Source organism: Phaseolus vulgaris, chromosome 9 (genome assembly GCF_051622355.1).
Source record: "Phaseolus vulgaris cultivar YP4 chromosome 9, ASM5162235v1, whole genome shotgun sequence".
NCBI lineage: Eukaryota > Viridiplantae > Streptophyta > Magnoliopsida > Fabales > Fabaceae > Phaseolus > Phaseolus vulgaris.
In genome coordinates, this window is record NC_143506.1 from 12,888,323 (window position 1) to 12,904,512 (window position 16,190).

A 16,190-nucleotide genomic window follows, 5' to 3' on the forward strand; every position below is an offset into this window, starting at 1 on the left:
TTAATCTTTGTAGCACATAAATAAAAGTTCTCCACTTCTCGTCATAGGATAATTAATAATTTTGGGTTGCACTCATTTCTCTAGTTATTTCTTTAATATTACATCATTTGTACTTATTTAGTATGTTCAACTTTAAATTAGAGGAGAACCTTGTTAAATTAAAAGTGAGTTCTGAAAATCTGTAATTTTTTGATAAATTTAAGCCTACAGAAAAAAAAGTTGAAAAATGTGTAAAAAATATTGATAACTTTTTCCTGTCTATAATTTTTTCCTTTAGAATTAATTATATTTTAATTATTTTATAAATTTGAATATTTCTAATTACATTTTTGTTAAAAAAAATGTTTTATTAAATTTTCAGAACGTTTTCTAGTTTTGTCAGTAGCTACCGTAGGGATAGCGTTGTCAAAATTTAAGAGTTTTTTCTTTTTCTTTATTCAAACATTGAAAAAGAGTCCGCGTTTAATAATTTGTAATAATTCAGGAAGATAAAGAGAGAAGACGTAGGCGTAGACATGAACATGTACTAGCAGACAGCTGCGAATATAGAAACGTTTTTTTTTTAACTGGACGGCGATGTAATTGCGAATACACAGACTCAACAATTACATAGCGACGATTTTGCTATTTCAATTGAGGGGACAGTGAGATATTCTAACCGCATATCCCTTTATCCTTCTAGTTTTCATAATCATCCCATTGGAATATCAGAGAGTGGATCATATGATGTGGCTCAGTACGTAACTAGATTAACACTATTATCTTAACTATAAGTATCATGCTACTAGTTTTCGCAAGCAACACAACAAACAAACTAAAATGCCATACCAGTACGAGAATTATGACCCCTCCTTCCCCGACCAACCTGTTGTTGACTTATACCTCCCAGTTTGGGCAAGGTTACCAGCTTTCCACTCCAAACCAGCTTTCATTTGGGCTCAAGACTTGCACTCCACCACTCTCCTCACCTACCATCAACTCAATGCCACTGTTCATCTCATCTCATCACAGCTGCATGGTCCTTTGCAAAGAGGAGACACTGTTCTGCTTCTCTGCTCTCCAGGACTTGACCTAGTCGAGCTCATTTTCGGGTGCCAAAGAGCTGGTCTCTTGAGCGTACCTATGGTCCCTCCTCACCCTTCTTTCTCCAAACAAAATTATCACCACCTCATAAGAGCCATTTCTCAGACCAAACCCAAAGCTGCCATAGCTCACTCTCACTACATATCCACCATTCGACACTACCTCTCTTCCCCCCACAACAACAACACCAAGCTTGCTCACATGCTGCAAACTATCCACTGGATTTCCATTGACCAACTCAAACACGGTAAAGCCACCGTCACTGTAAACAACAGTGATTCCCTAACATACAGTGGTTGCAAAGCAGATGAAGTCTATTTGGTTCAGTACACTTCTGGAGCCACTGGGATCCCTAAACCCGTGCTTGTCACTGCTGGCTCAGCTGCTCACAACGTTAGAACAGCCAGAAAAGCTTACGATCTTCATCCAAACAGCACAATCGTTTCGTGGCTGCCACAGTATCATGATTGTGGCCTCATGTTTCTGTTGCTCACCATTGTATCCGGTGCCACGTGTGTTCTCACCTCCCCAAACGCGTTCATCAAACGCCCCAGACTCTGGCTTGAACTCTTGTCCGAATTCAAGGCCACGTGCACTCCCGTTCCGTCGTTCACATTGCCACTGGTTATCAAGCGTGGAGGGATTCACCAAAGAGATTTACCCATCAACCTATCAACTTTGAAGAACCTCATAATCATCAACGAACCTATCTATAGAGACTCGGTGGAAGAATTCGTTCATACTTTTTCGCCATTCGGGTTAAGCCCTTCTTCTATCTCTCCTTCCTACGGGTTAGCAGAGAATTGTACCTTTGTGTCCACTGCCTGGAGGAGCTGTCACAGTGACAATGATGGCGCTTATGCTTCCAGCTTCCCAGATTTTCCAACTCACAACAAACTGTTACCGGTTGCAAGGCTCGGAAACGTGGAACAGGAAGACGTGGACATTATGGTCGTAAACGAAGAAACCTTGGAGCCGACCGAGGATGGTGTCGAAGGAGAAATTTGGGTTGCTTCACCAAGCAATGCTTCTGGGTACCTTGGCCACCCTAGTTTAACAAGAGAGGTGTTTCATGGAAGACTGAGAAACATGGTTAGTAAGTGCTTTCTTCGAACTGGGGACAAAGGCATCGTGAAAGGAGAAAAGAGATACCTTTTTGTTACTGGTCGCTGTCAGGATGCCATGGAACTCGAAAACGGTGAAAAGGTTCATCCACATTACATAGAGACAGCGGCTTATAACAGTTGCTCCAAGTTACTCAGAGGAGGTTGCATTGCAGCGTTTAAAGTATCAGCAACGGTGGTGGTTGTGGCAGAGATGCAGAGGTTCGAAAAAGATGTGGATGTGGTTGTGTTGAAGTGGGTCTGTGAGGGAATTAAGGAAGGTGTTTGGAAGGAGGGAAAGGTAGAGGTTGGAAGGGTGGTTTTGGTTAAGAGTGAGTGTGTTCCTAAAACCACTTCTGGAAAATTGCAAAGAGGGAGGTGTAAGGAGAAGCTTCTTGCAGGAGAAATGGTGATTCTGGCGGAGATGCGGTTTGGAAAAGATGTTACTGATTTTAAGAGAACACAGAAGGAAGGAGACGAAGCTTGGGGAGAGAAGGGTAACGTGAACAGTTCACTTTCATGTATGCCAATCTCTCTTCTGTGATCTACACCATTACAGTGTTCATTCTGTGCCACCATCTTTTCATTTCTGTGTATATCCATAAATCAATATATAAGAATAAAAAAAGTGTTCTTAATGAAAATATAGAAAAAATGCAAAATGTTTAAATAATTTTCAAAATTAAAAAAATTAAAAAAATTAAAAATATTAATATTTAGTGCAATGTGGGGTCTAAAAATCATTTTCTATAAAAAAAAAATTCTTCCACACCTATAACACTTAGATAGATAATGGAAGAAAAAAAAATATGCAAAATGATTATTTATTTTTCACGTTCAAACAAACAACCAATTAGAAACATGTTTTTAAGAACAATATGATAATTAGAAGGGATGTTTCCTCAAGTAAAAACATATACTTCACATTTTAATAAATTAATATATTGTTTTTAAAAAATAAAATAAAATATTATTATATTATTATAAAAAGTTTCAAATATATGTTATTTACTGTTGTTCATAGTATCGATAAAACTTTTCTCCAATTAGAAAAGTTAAACTTTTGCAATATAAAAAAGAAAGAATATAGTGAATATTAACCTGTTATATAAATTTGTTGTAATGTGAAGCTATTATTAATATTAAATTATGCTATTAAAAGTCATTTTAATTAATGGTAATTATTATTTAATTTAAATTTAAGATTATTATTTAAATATTAATATTTAATATATTTATGATTAATAATAATAATAATTATTATTATTAAATGAAAATTAAATTTATTCTTAATAATTAATAAAGGTTTATTTTAAAATATGACATTTAAAGTGTTGGTTTAAAATACTATATAATGAATTAAAAATAATTTTAAAGACTATTCACGAAATGTTAAATATTTTTGAAAATTTTATTGGATAATTTTATATAAACTATTAAAAAACTATTTAATATTAAGGAAATAATTAATATATATTTTTATATGAATTTTAGATAAATTAATTTAATTATGTATTGAAATAAAGAATTATTTTATTGATAACAAATAAACTAATTAGATTCCCATCATTATATTTGTAATAATCAAAATTCTAGGAGTAAGACATTAAACACAAGACATCCTTTTTTATAAAAGACATTCAAAGAGGTGATGGTAAAATAGCATTCTTTGATACCATTAATCGAGTTGTAAATATATCCACTAAACCTCTTAATTTACAAAATAATTTTAGTATTTGTATTAGCGATAAAGATTTTTATATTTTGTTCCTTAGTTTAAAATAAATACTAGTGTTTTCTATAGAGTGTATTTTTAATTCAGATTCAAATTAAATTTCTTCAGCCCAATATATGAAAGAATAAAATAGTAACATAATAGATATTCATTTAGTTAAAAAATTGAAATTGAAATTGGAGATAAGTTTAAATAATTGTATAAGAGATACATAAAAATATTAGAGGTTGCTTACCAAATAACTAGTGTTATAAGGATATTAATTAGGGAATAAAGTTTAATTTTTGTATGATATTATCGTTTAAACTAAAATAATAAAATATATAATTTAAAAAATAAATTATATAAAATTTATTTATTTGAAAACTTTGATTCACTTAATTATTTTATATTTTTCTTATAAAAATTAAGTAATGGGGATGAAGTGAGTAAATTTATTGAAGGGTGAAAAAGAGCACAGGTGTTATATTACATCACATCTCAAGTTTGAAGATAGATATCACCCTCCAATATAGGAAATGTATGTAATTGTTTATGTCAATAAAAATGGATTAGTATCACATTCTTCTCTTATGATTCATCTAATGGTTCCCCTTCAGGTGCCTGTGTGGGAGCAATACTGGGTGAAAACCCGGAATCACCCTCATCTTCATCATCGTCGTCGTCATCATCATCATCATCATCTTCATCTGGTTCCCCCACAGGTGCATTTGTTGGTGCCCGTTCACCTTCCACAAGATCATCAAATCCGGGTGCATTTGCGGGTGCAGATTCAGGTGCTTCCACTGGCGCGTTGGTTGGTGCTTCAGTAGATGGTGCTTCCACCGGCGCATTGGTTGGTGCTTCAGTAGACGGTGCTTCCTCGGGTGAGTTTTCTGGTGCTTCTGCAGGTGAGAAAGAACCCTCCGGTGCGCCTGCGGGAGAAGAATCATCATCGTCGTCGTCGTCGTCGTCATCCTCGTCTTCAGGTAAACCATTTGGTGCTCCAACCGGTGAATCTGCTATTGATCCTTTGTCGTTGGTTCCAGTGCTGATTCACATAAGAGTAGTTTTAGTTTGAAATTAAAACGTAATTAGGCAGAATTTAAAAAATATATTGAGTAATTATTTTGGATATTGATTTGTTACTTGTCGGAGTCTAAAAAGTCAGCCAAGGATGAGCCTTCGCCTTCGTAAGGTTCGTCCTCGGCAGGAGAAGAGTCAGAAGAGTCAGAGGAGGCGCCGCCACTTAGGGCTGAGCCGAAATAATCATTGACAGCTGCTTGGGCCGCGGCCCCACCCATAGCCATCCGGGCCTTGTCCAATGCGTCTTGGGAGAGGCCTCCCTGGCCCAACAGATTCTTCCAATCATCTTCCTGGCCCAAAATCGAACGGAATGGCAGAGCCAACACCACCGAAAACACCAAAAGTAATGATATCTTGGCCATTTTCCCCTTATTCCTTTACCCAGGAATCAAGGATTGCAGAAACGCCTTGAGAAGTTGTGAACCAAGGGTGGCAACGAAATGCAACTTTGTTTTATTACAATCCGCTTTTTATATACACTCTGCACCAACCCATCTTAGCCTCACATAACGTCTTTTTTCCTCCCCGTCTCTCCCGTTCTCGTTACTTATCTTTGGAAATTTTGTTTTTCCGTTTTCTTGGTCCTGCCTTTTCCTCGCTCTCCATTTTTATTTCTTAATCCTAATTTTCGATTCATATTTTTCGCATATATATTTACATACTTTCTTAGGTTCTTTTTTTTCACTTGTAAGACCACATAAACTAAATTTATGTTTTATTATATAGTTGCTCTTTCTCATATACTTGGATAATATTTAGAAAAAGAAAAATTACATACAATGTTATATTATAAGTATTGTTCTCTAATCATATTTAAACATTTATTTCAATAATATATTTATTAAGATAGATATTACCTAGATAAAATTTTAAATACAATCAAAGAATAATTCCTATCATATCATAGTTACTGTGAATAAATTTTCTCCCACTTAGAATTACTGGCGGAGTTTATACATTCTTGAATATGTCGTTGACTTATTCTTCTGTTTTAATATGGACCCATTATGGTTCTAATTTTTTATGCTTTATTATTGCTTTTGCTTTTGCTATCTACGGTAACCTTATTGTGTACATGATTTTTTCCACCTTAATGCTCAAGTATTAAATTTTATTTGGCTCTCGAAAAGGTTGAAGCTCCACCACTGTTTACGTTATTCTCGAAATTAAATATATTTGGGGTTCTTAAAATGATTTGTTTTAGCATTTATTACGAATTTATTCTATGAAGCAATATTGTACTTAATCGTCGTGCATAGGTTGAATAAAAAATAAACAGAAATTCTGGTGAATATGTCCTTATAAGAACAAAATATAGTTAACATAAGCTTGACTGGTGTACTTCAAATAGTTACTATCGAACACGAAGTATGTTTGAGGAAGATCTGATGGATATAACACCTTGCGAAAAACTCTTTTTCACTTCTACTGCACATTTGGCTTTTTTAATCTTATTGATTGCTATATGTGGTCTCTATTCAAAGTATAAAATATTCTTTTTACCATTAATTGTTGATGATAAATCAAGATACATACATGGGTACAAGTGAAAATTAAGACAGAAGCTAGACAGCATATGTTCAGATTCAATTTTTGCATTTCTATCAAAATTATCATTCATCATTTATCTTACCTTAAAACACCCCAACAAAATGGGGTATAGCACCAAAATATTCTCAATATTACTATGTCTCGTTCTAAATCAAATGTTCTTGTAGAATTTTGAGGATTTTGCTGTTTGTAAAACTACCCAGTTAGTATTGTGTTTATGTTTGAGTTTTAACTTGTAGTTAAAAGAATAAAATAAAATGATTAACTTGTTTAACCATTCAAACTTGTCACTACAAATAATTTTTAATATCTGGCAAAGTTACATCACATGATATTTCTTACAAACTACAATGGGGGTGAATATAACGGGAAAAGAAACACAGCAAGTGAGCACACCCACATAAGTTGCACATGTCTTCGTGGAAACTTGCAACTCCACAGTTCTAAAGTGGTTGCTTCATCGGAGAGTCAGATTCCTCATTCTCCTGGTGAAGAAAACAATAAGCTTATATTCAGAATAAGAACAAATTCAGCCTTTTAAGATGTGCCTAAATAAGTAGACAACTGCATGTGCCAAAAAACTACACCCAATGATTACAGGTGAGTTGAGGAGAGGGCTAATATCCCCGAGGATAATGATAAACTTCGATGCAGGAATCAATGATTATTACCCAATACCATATCGACATGTTGATAATGATGAATAATACTAGCATCATGATGGACATTATCCAAACCCATAGATCTCAGGTGCATGTGACATGAAACTTGATGGATCAAATTTCACGTGCTCTCTGCTTACAATATAATAATATAAAACAATTCACCGTTTTTTGGGTTGCTGTTACAAACTCAGGACATTCTGATCATTGTAATCAAAAGCTCTAAAAAATGAGAAGTGAGAAGAAAACTATTTTGAATTCGAAAGACTGATGAAATTGGCAATGCAGATGCAAAGGGTTCTCCCTAATCTAATGAAATCTCCAAAAACCTCTTACCCAGTTTCGGGGTTTTCAACAAGAGTGATTTCCTCCTCTAATACAAGTGGGGAATAATAGACGATAACACACAAGACGAAAGAAACACACATTCTAATAAGTTGATTGTTATGAGAAGAAACTAGCACACATAAGATTTTATGCTTGTTGTCCTAGATAGATGGTGTCCAGAAATGGAAACAAGTGAAAGAAAGAAGGCATTACCTTTGCTCATTGTCAATTTGTCTTCCATTGATGCTGGCACCTCTGTACCTGGGTAGTGGGATTTGATCTCGCTCAATTCGAATGACGTCTTCCTGGAGGATCTCATAGTGCATTTTCACCTCTTGTACGGATTTTCCACCCACGGCATCAGCTACATGTTGCCACCGATTTGGGTCATCAGGGCCATGAACAGCAAGAGCATCCTCAAAACGTCTATTCTCTTCTCGTGTCCAACCCATTAATGGTGTCTAAGTATGTTAGAAAGAGTGAAGTAAGAAGTAGTGAGAAAAGATTGTGGATGTGAGTGGTTAAATAGGGGAGAGTGAAGTGGTGTGCAAGTTGGCGAATACTTTTTACGGATTCAACAAGATATGATTCCCTTGGCGGGTATGTGTAGCGGGGTCAGGTACCCTTTCATTTGGATTTGATCCCTTCAGGCTTATAAACCTATGATTTGAGTCTCTGTGTTGTGTTGTGACCTTTAAGCCTGCTCCATTTCATTTGATGTTGGACTCAGTATTGTAATGTTAATATCATTTCTTCAGATTTTTACAGGCTGGTGGTGGTGGCGGTGGGGATTAGATACCAATTCCCACTGCAATACAGATATATATTCGCTAACAATATGTAAGGCTAACATATTCTGCTTCTTTCTAACATGAATATAGAATAATAATCCTGTCACTTATTTTGCAACTTGTAACGGGTAATATACTTTCTCCATCACCCATTAATATATTTTACATTTCAATTCCAGAATAATCACCATTGCATTGCTTCAAACCCTCATCAACCACTTTATAGAACTTGCATCAAAAATAGTGCCACCACTTTCTCATGACTTTATTTTTAAACAAAATATTTGGAGTCTGAAACTTACTTGATGATTTTCTGGGTTTCACAACTTGTTTGATCAGGCTGGGAGATCCCAAGTAAAGAGTTTGCGTGGCTGAGAGGTGAAACCCTTCTCTGTTTTCAACATGGTTTGCATTTGCCTCTGCCAAAGCCATAACACAGATTTATTCTATTTATATTCTTGTTTTCCAGTTTCAGAACATGTTGTCTCACAGTTACTTGTTATTTTGTTGAATAGTCATTGGTTCGGTGCCAGAATTTGACAATGCAAATTCAAGATGGGAAAAAGAAAGAAAAGACAAAGAAATCTTAAAATGAGATGGTTTAGATGGTAAGAATGAGTACAAAAGGACATACTACAATTTATTATTATTAATTTTATTTATTCTTTTTATATTGTTATTTTAATTATTTATTATTATTATAATAAAAGGGATAAAACATTTTAGTTTTTATAATTGTTAATTTTAAATTATTTATTTATTTAATAGAATAATTGATTATATCACCATTTTTACATAAATATATAAGTTTATGTAAGTTTTATTTCTTGCCTAGAGCAAAGCAAACGAAGCATGGGCACAAAATATTAAGAATATCTATGAAGACAAGTATTTATGAACGCATGTTCATCATAATTTTAAAATTGCAAAGATATTTATACAATATAAATTTTTTTGGTTCTGTAACCACATCATATGGCAAATAACACCATAAAGATTGCTGTTTTTACAAATTATTGTACAGTTCTTGTGTGATTTTCTTTTACTTTTTCTTATTTGATATAGGATTTATTATTAAACGCAACGAACGAGCTGGTCTTACTAAGTTTTAAATATTATTTAAATAATTTTTTTTATCAAAAATGAAAATCACAACAATAAATATGATCTTAATGAATCGTACAATTGAGAGAGATAATAAAGAATTTTGTAGCAAAGAAATGGTTCTTCAAATAAAATAAAATAAATAATAAAAAAAAGTTTTTAAGCTACCTAATAAATTAAAAAAGTGTTTTAATAATTTAAAAGGAAAATGATATACACATCTTCATCTCCTTATTCAATTTAGAAAATAAGTATATTGGAAGAAATTTAATTTATCTATAGGTTTATTAGTGGAAACAAAATATAGATCTTGAATAAAAAAAATCAAAATCGTATTGGAAAGTAAAAAAAAAAAAAAGATTTTGAAAAGTAAAAATAATTCAAATTTGAGAAAAAAAAATCAAAATACTTTTTTTAAAGATACAGGAAGAACAAAATGGGAACGGAAATATATTTTAAACTAAGTTAATATTAAACCTCCTAAAAAAAAATCAAACCTCAGATAAACTTTTTAATTTATAAAACTTGGTATAACGGGTAAGATCACTTGGCCCAACACTCCTTGTTAGATATTTTTTGTCATATAAACGACAAATAATCGAGAGTTTGATGAAAAACATGATAGATCAATTAATCCAATTAATTTAGAAGAAAACTTTAAAAGAAAGTGTGAGAAAATATTTAAAACCTGATGAAATGTGTTATTTTACTCTTTTGGTTTTTTCTTTTAATCCACTATTTAAAATTATTTGAATAAAACTGTTGTTGGAAAAGAGAGTGTTTGGTTTGGGTACATGATAGCCAAATGGTGGAGCCATATGAGTGGTGAGAAATCGAAGGCTCATAAAGGATAAGTCAATGGCCCTAGTTGGAAGAAGATATTCAAATTTTATATTTTTTAAAAACATTTTTAGTAAAATCAGTTATTTACATTTTTCCCATTATAAACAAAAGAATATTAAAAACGTCTTAATTTTTTTTTTCTTTTTGTCCTTTACGTAGGATTTTCAAAGTTATTTTTAACTATTGTACTTATTGTACTGTCCGGATGTGGTCTATCTCATCATGTTTCTCGGATATTTAATTGATAAAGAGTAATTTAACTCAGTAGAGTTTCAATGGGCATACGATTTTATATCTTTTATTATTTATGTAGATATGTCTATTTTATAGGAGTCTTTATTTATTCAATATATTGTTTATATGAAACAATGGAAATAAGATATTTTTAAAAAACATTTTTTATAAGTGCTTGATTTAAATTTCAGTTAATGGATGAATTTATTATTATTCCAAAAAAAAGGATGATCAAAATAACTTACAAAAAATGGAAGAACCTTAAATAGAAGGTAATTTTTTATTCTATGCAATAATTATATACACAAATTTTTTATGCTCTAACTGATTTAATGATTTAATCATGAGAGTATTGTAACCTGGTAGAACTCCACTCATCCTATTTTGGTAATCTTCAAACAAAACAATTAAAAGTTGTAGTTACTAATGATCATCTAAAAAAACACCTTCAAACTTCTGACCTTCAGATCATGAAAAGTAAATTAAATATAGTTAATTATGGACTTCTGAAATGCAATTGGTGCATACTAAACTTGACTTTACTTTACTTTCTAATACATTTCACACCCTGTTATCATGCTGTTAATACAAGGCATTGCTGGTGTAAAAATTTATGACTATTTAATTGGAGATTGTTGTATATAGTAAAGGTATAGAATTTTATAATAATTATTTAAAAAGTATATAAAATAATTATAATTACTTTGTATATTTATAGTTCTGAAACTAAACTCTGTTAAGAATGGAAAGGTAAAAACAGTTTGAATAAATTTAGAGGAAATGATTTTGAATGGAGAGATAATGCAAAGAATGTGTGGGATGCCCAGTGTTTCCGTTTGGGAAGTGATGAGAGATGTATATCTGGAAAAAGTCCTGCAGTTTGGGGATACTGCCCCATGCTGAAAGGGACTCTACATCTTTTAGACACTTCTAGTCTTAGAATCTTTATCTATCTTTCTCTTCTAAAACTCTCACAGAATAACCCAAAACATATTCCTCCACCACACTGTAAATATCTCTTTTCAGACCTTTTACTTATTTTCCCTTTCTGTTATATAATTTAATTCTAACTTCTTTTCTTCTGGAATGCTGAAAGAAAAAAGAAAAATGAAAGAACACAGAAATAAAAAAAATAAAAAAACTGTGAAATTCATTTGTTACTTTTATGAGGAAGAGTTATACATCAATAAATAAATAACACTATTTTGTATTTTGAACCATAACACTTACATGAATAAATATTTAGTATTTTTTTTTTGTCTTTTTCTCTCTCTTTTTTTAACTTCAAACTATTTCTTTTTGTTTATTTTAGAAAAAAATTATTTGGTATAAATGGATATTAGTAGATTAAGATGACTTTAAATTATCTTAAATAGCATTAAACTATCTAGTAATGGTAACTTTGTCTAAGGCTTCTTTATATCACTCCCTCTTATTCTCCCAACACAGTGTAATAGTAAGAGCTGGCTAATGTCCTTTTCAACCTTGGTATGATGTATTGTGTATTATTTTTCAATTAAGTGAGGTTTTTCACTCATATTTTCTCTCAAAAGACTTTCCGTAGATTCAAATAATTATTTAATTTTATGTTTTGTTTAAATTAGATGATAAAAATAAAGAAATAAAAGAGAGGAAAGAAGAATGAGTAAAAAAATATTTATTAATTATTAGTAATTTTTTTTACATTTATTATTTTTGTTATAAAAAACAGAAATATTAATAAAGTATTAATGATATAAATATTTGACGTAAATATATATAATATAATTTATTATGTAGTGAATATTGATAAAATATTTATGATATAATTATTTATTTCTAATAATTAAAAAATTTCAGTATAATTTTTTTATGTTTGAATTTGCATGGAAGTTTTAAGGCCTCTAAGATCTTTGTTTTTTTTTACTTCTTTTTTAAATTTTTATCTTTCGTTTTTTGGAATTTTTTTCCCATTTATTTTAAAACCTGGAAATAAACAGGTGTTAATCTGGATTTGGTACAGTGATGCTCTAGAAAGTGATAAAAAAAATCAAATTCCATTTATTGTGAAATATAAAGGTGCATTATATTTGATGCATGAATTTGCTATCACCAAATTGGTACACGTGCTTGAATTGTTTTGCTAATAGTATTCTCCTCTGATGTAGTCATTGAGTCGCTTCAATTCTCCACTTTGCTGCTCCATCACTGCTCGCACCACATCTACAATGGAAATCATACCAACAATTTTCCCATCTATAACTGGAACATGTCGGATGTGATTCTCTGCAAGAAAAGAGTGACCTTTGATCCCTTAAACTCTGTGCAAAAATACCAGAAGAAGGAACACTTAAAGCCAATAGGAGAATTACCCTTACCTGTCATAATTTTCATTGCTTGAAGAATGTTGGTGTCAGAGGTCACCGTTATCAAGTTATTCTGTTCACGAGAAACCTCATCATCATTCACAATGAAAATGCAAGAACAGGATATCAAATATATTGGAAATGAGAGAGCATAAAATAACCTCATCAGTCATTATTTGACCAACTTGTGTGTATAAGGGTGATTTTCCTTGTGCAACTATTTTTTTCAAGCAGTCTTGTAGTTCATGCATGTATCCAACAAAGAGGTTCAGTTTATGTCAGAATCGCAACAAGTTTTAATTTTGGTTTGAAATGGTAATGGATTTTCTATCTCAACAAAAGGGTATTGAAAAGTGTTGGAAGGAACCACATGTACCTCTTTCTGTGACTATCCCTGCTATGTGCTGCCCCTCTGGCTTTAGTACCACCAATGATCCAATGTTATTATCAGCCATCTGAAACCTTATACAATGTTAGATAGGAGCCATTTAGAGTGAATCTTTTGAGCAAATTGAACTACCTTACGTTTTTCATTGCATTAATAACAGCATCATCAGTTCTGCACCAAAGCCAGGAACCGATATTTTCTTTCCCTTTTGTCATTAGTACCTCTGTCACTGTTACATTCTCCAATCCTTTCTGCTGCGTGAGTGAAGAGGACGTGACACATCCAAAATTTGAACATATTTTGTTCATGTTAGGGATTCCATTTCCTTGGAATGGTTGAAATATTGCGCCCCTTGGAGGGTTTTGGCAAAGTCGCAGTATCCTGCACACTCCCAGCATTTGTTCTACTTCTGCACAATCAAAGTAAAAATTAGTTCTGGCTAATGTATGGAGTGACAAAAAAGTACCATTACAATTCATAAAAAAAATTACAAAGTACCATTAGAATACAAGTATAGATATGCCTTTAAAGTTTTAATGCATCCCACTTTCGTCACTGAGCTTAACTGTTTCAGAGAACTATTGGTAGTACTAGTGGTTTAATTTTATTCCATAAAGAACTAACTCAAAACACTAATTTCATTTCGTAAAAATGTTGGACGTTCTTCATTGCTGAGAAATTAAGTAAGTTGAGGGTGTGTTTTTCTCTCCAAGAGTAGGATTCTACGTACCCTGATGTTGCTGATAGCAATACTTGAAACTGGTTGGTTCTGCTTTAGAAGTGGCGAAGGTACGAAGTATTCTCATCTTTGGTATTTCATATAACCACAACAGTAGCTTGCATCTTGCATTTTGAATGCTTTTCTTGAAGGAGAATATGAAGAAAGGAACTTTGTAGTTGCTTAAACGTGGAATTGCCAAACCTATTGGATCAAGTTTTTCTCGTTCTTTTCTCCAACTTTATAGACTCACGGATCATTAGTTTAAGCGTAGCTCTTCTACATATTCCAGAGTAAATTCAAAGAAAACAATTTATTAACAGTGGGATATGAATGACTAAAACCATTATCTCAGCAAGCTTGAGAGGCCAAGAATATGCTTGCAATTTCTTTTCGTAGGGTGCAAGATAAGAATGGTTTGCAAACGTGTGATTAAAACGTAAATCTCTAAGTTCAAGCAAAGCACAAATAAGGAAATCAGTATGAAAAAGTTTGGGAATCAAAACTGGTTAGTCAAACCAGAAAGTCCTCCTATGCATCTAAGGTATAACTTCTTTGTTCAGTATATATACACAAGAAGTAAAATCTTCGGATTTTAAGATCAGCCAGAATAGAAGACCTTGTAAAAAACTCATCTGTTTTTCCACCAGATATTAACCATACCAACATCCATGCCACGCAAAACACAGCAGTGTGGTTTTAGGATCCCTTGGATCACAGGTCCTTCCACTCAACCTCATTCTCCTCCAAAACAAAAATCAAAATCTCTTTCCACTCGTCGACCACCGTTTCGTCCTCCTGGAATAGCCTCTACCCCACCACAACCTCCCCTTCCTCAGGTAACCCCAAAAACTAAACCTCAACAAGTGTCAGATTCTCTTCCATCATCACATTCACCACCACCTTCTGTGACCATTGATTCGCCAGTGTCCTCTCTCTCAGAATCCTCTTCAACACCATCAACTCCAACACCTTCAAAGCAAAATGTGAAGGAATTGGAGTTGGAGAGTACTCCTACTCAGAATTTCAACGCCCCTTTAGAAACACCAACCGAACCCCACCAGCCTAAATCCAATGCCAACCCAACAGAGAGCAAGATGATGTTTGCCACGTCGACTCCCAGCGCGAAAGACACAAAGGTCGTGCCACCAACTTCAACATCAGCACATCCAACGAACGAGAACGTTTCAACCATATCATTATCCAACGAGGAAAATCCCACCAAGGATGATGACATTTCAGCTCTGAACCCAACACTGAAGGTGGACGACAAAACAGTGAGTGTGGTAACTCTGGCCGGTGACAACAGAGGAGTGACAATGCATGTGGCGGGTTCTCACTCAACGAGGCCCAATCCCGAAGGGAAGAGGAGCACATCCACGGAGAAAGATGAAGCGGGTAAGACATACGTGAACAGTAACATTCAGAGCATCAACAATTCGATCATGTCGCATGGTACTATCAATGGAAGAGACCCTGGTGTTCGTGTTATTCTCCCTCAACAACCTCAACCTGATGTGAAAGAACCGTGCTTGGAAAAACCCAAAGCTGAAGTAAGCATAAACCGGGTAGAGAGGGTGCCTTACAGGCCCGTGGTTCGAAGAAGATGTCTTAGGGGACTTTTTCTTGAACCGAGTGACTCTGAACACGATAACCCTGACAAACCCCGTCGTCATGGTTGTAAGGTTAGATGTGGAGACAATTCAAATGATAAGGACACTGCAATGGAATAAGCAAAAAACAGAGTCTTGTTTACATCAAAGGTGGTACCATTCCAGGATTTTTGTGTTGGAATTTCGTGTCTACACCATGCATTTGTGCTGTTAATTTTTAATTGTATATTTGTTTATTGGGGTAACTTGCAATGACCACTCATAGAGTCGTTAACAAGCTGTTTTAGTGTTAATTTTCAAAGCACTGCTTCAGCAAAGGGATAAAAATATTCAGTGGGTTGATGTGAAATGCTTTCCAATAAGAAAACATAAGGAATGTGACTATCCTTTGATTGAAAAATCTTTCAGCCAAATCGCAGAAAGTATATTGTCTAATCGCTAAAAACTAAAAAGAGAAAAAATGCCCAAAGAATTTGATAATCACGAAACCACGCTGAGAAGGATCTTCAACAAATAAAAAAAGTGGTAGCACGAGCATTTCACATCCCATATGAAGAATCTTAGAACACAAAATTTAGTTACATTTGTTTCCTTCGCCAGATTGATGAGACTGTTGTGATTAAATTAA

At 33.4% G+C, this 16,190-nt stretch overlaps 5 protein-coding genes and 1 long non-coding RNA gene across 9 annotated transcripts; 3 read left to right on the plus strand and 3 right to left on the minus strand.

The window, feature by feature from the left end:
* Window positions 1–644: 644 nt before the first annotated feature.
* LOC137822209 (uncharacterized) lies at window positions 645–2,798 on the plus strand. Its single transcript, XM_068627107.2, has one exon. The coding sequence runs from the start codon at window positions 820–822 to the stop codon at window positions 2,728–2,730; it is 1,911 nt and encodes a 636-aa protein (XP_068483208.1). The 5' UTR covers window positions 645–819; the 3' UTR covers window positions 2,731–2,798.
* Window positions 2,799–4,332: 1,534 nt separating this feature from the next.
* On the minus strand, window positions 4,333–5,499 carry LOC137821429 (uncharacterized). Its single transcript, XM_068626020.2, has 2 exons — window positions 5,050–5,499; window positions 4,333–4,951 (listed from the first exon to the last, which is right to left on the minus strand). Exons 1-2 carry the CDS (start codon window positions 5,346–5,348, stop codon window positions 4,492–4,494), a joined length of 759 nt encoding a protein of 252 aa, XP_068482121.2. The 5' UTR covers window positions 5,349–5,499; the 3' UTR covers window positions 4,333–4,491.
* Window positions 4,752–9,052, plus strand: LOC137821431 (uncharacterized). 3 transcript variants are annotated; one of them, XR_016515724.1, is made up of 3 exons: window positions 4,752–4,889; window positions 8,657–8,722; window positions 8,833–9,052. It is a non-coding gene; the product is annotated as an uncharacterized LOC137821431 (long non-coding RNA). The 3 variants fall into 3 exon arrangements; XR_011082797.2 differs by having other exon boundaries at window positions 8,657–8,695; XR_016515723.1 differs by lacking the exon at window positions 8,833–9,052 and having other exon boundaries at window positions 8,657–8,789.
* On the minus strand, window positions 6,807–8,102 carry LOC137821430 (protein RADIALIS-like 1). The gene is made up of 2 exons (XM_068626021.2): window positions 7,740–8,102; window positions 6,807–7,022 (listed from the first exon to the last, which is right to left on the minus strand). Exons 1-2 carry the CDS (start codon window positions 7,976–7,978, stop codon window positions 6,995–6,997), a joined length of 267 nt encoding a protein of 88 aa, XP_068482122.1. The 5' UTR covers window positions 7,979–8,102; the 3' UTR covers window positions 6,807–6,994.
* A 3,463-nt stretch (window positions 9,053–12,515) lies between the features above and the next one.
* Window positions 12,516–14,534, minus strand: LOC137822039 (Cystathionine beta-synthase (CBS) family protein). Of its 2 annotated transcripts, none has more exons than XM_068626926.2 (6): window positions 13,962–14,534; window positions 13,369–13,640; window positions 13,220–13,298; window positions 13,005–13,078; window positions 12,856–12,916; window positions 12,516–12,763 (listed from the first exon to the last, which is right to left on the minus strand). In XM_068626926.2, exons 1-6 carry the CDS (start codon window positions 14,035–14,037, stop codon window positions 12,621–12,623), a joined length of 705 nt encoding a protein of 234 aa, XP_068483027.1. In that variant the 5' UTR covers window positions 14,038–14,534; the 3' UTR covers window positions 12,516–12,620. The 2 variants fall into 2 exon arrangements, with proteins under 2 accessions (XP_068483027.1, XP_068483028.1); XM_068626927.1 differs by having other exon boundaries at window positions 13,730–14,022.
* Window positions 14,535–14,620: 86 nt separating this feature from the next.
* LOC137822038 (uncharacterized) lies at window positions 14,621–15,911 on the plus strand. Its single transcript, XM_068626925.2, has one exon. The coding sequence runs from the start codon at window positions 14,621–14,623 to the stop codon at window positions 15,680–15,682; it is 1,062 nt and encodes a 353-aa protein (XP_068483026.1). The 3' UTR covers window positions 15,683–15,911.
* Window positions 15,912–16,190: the final 279 nt, after the last annotated feature.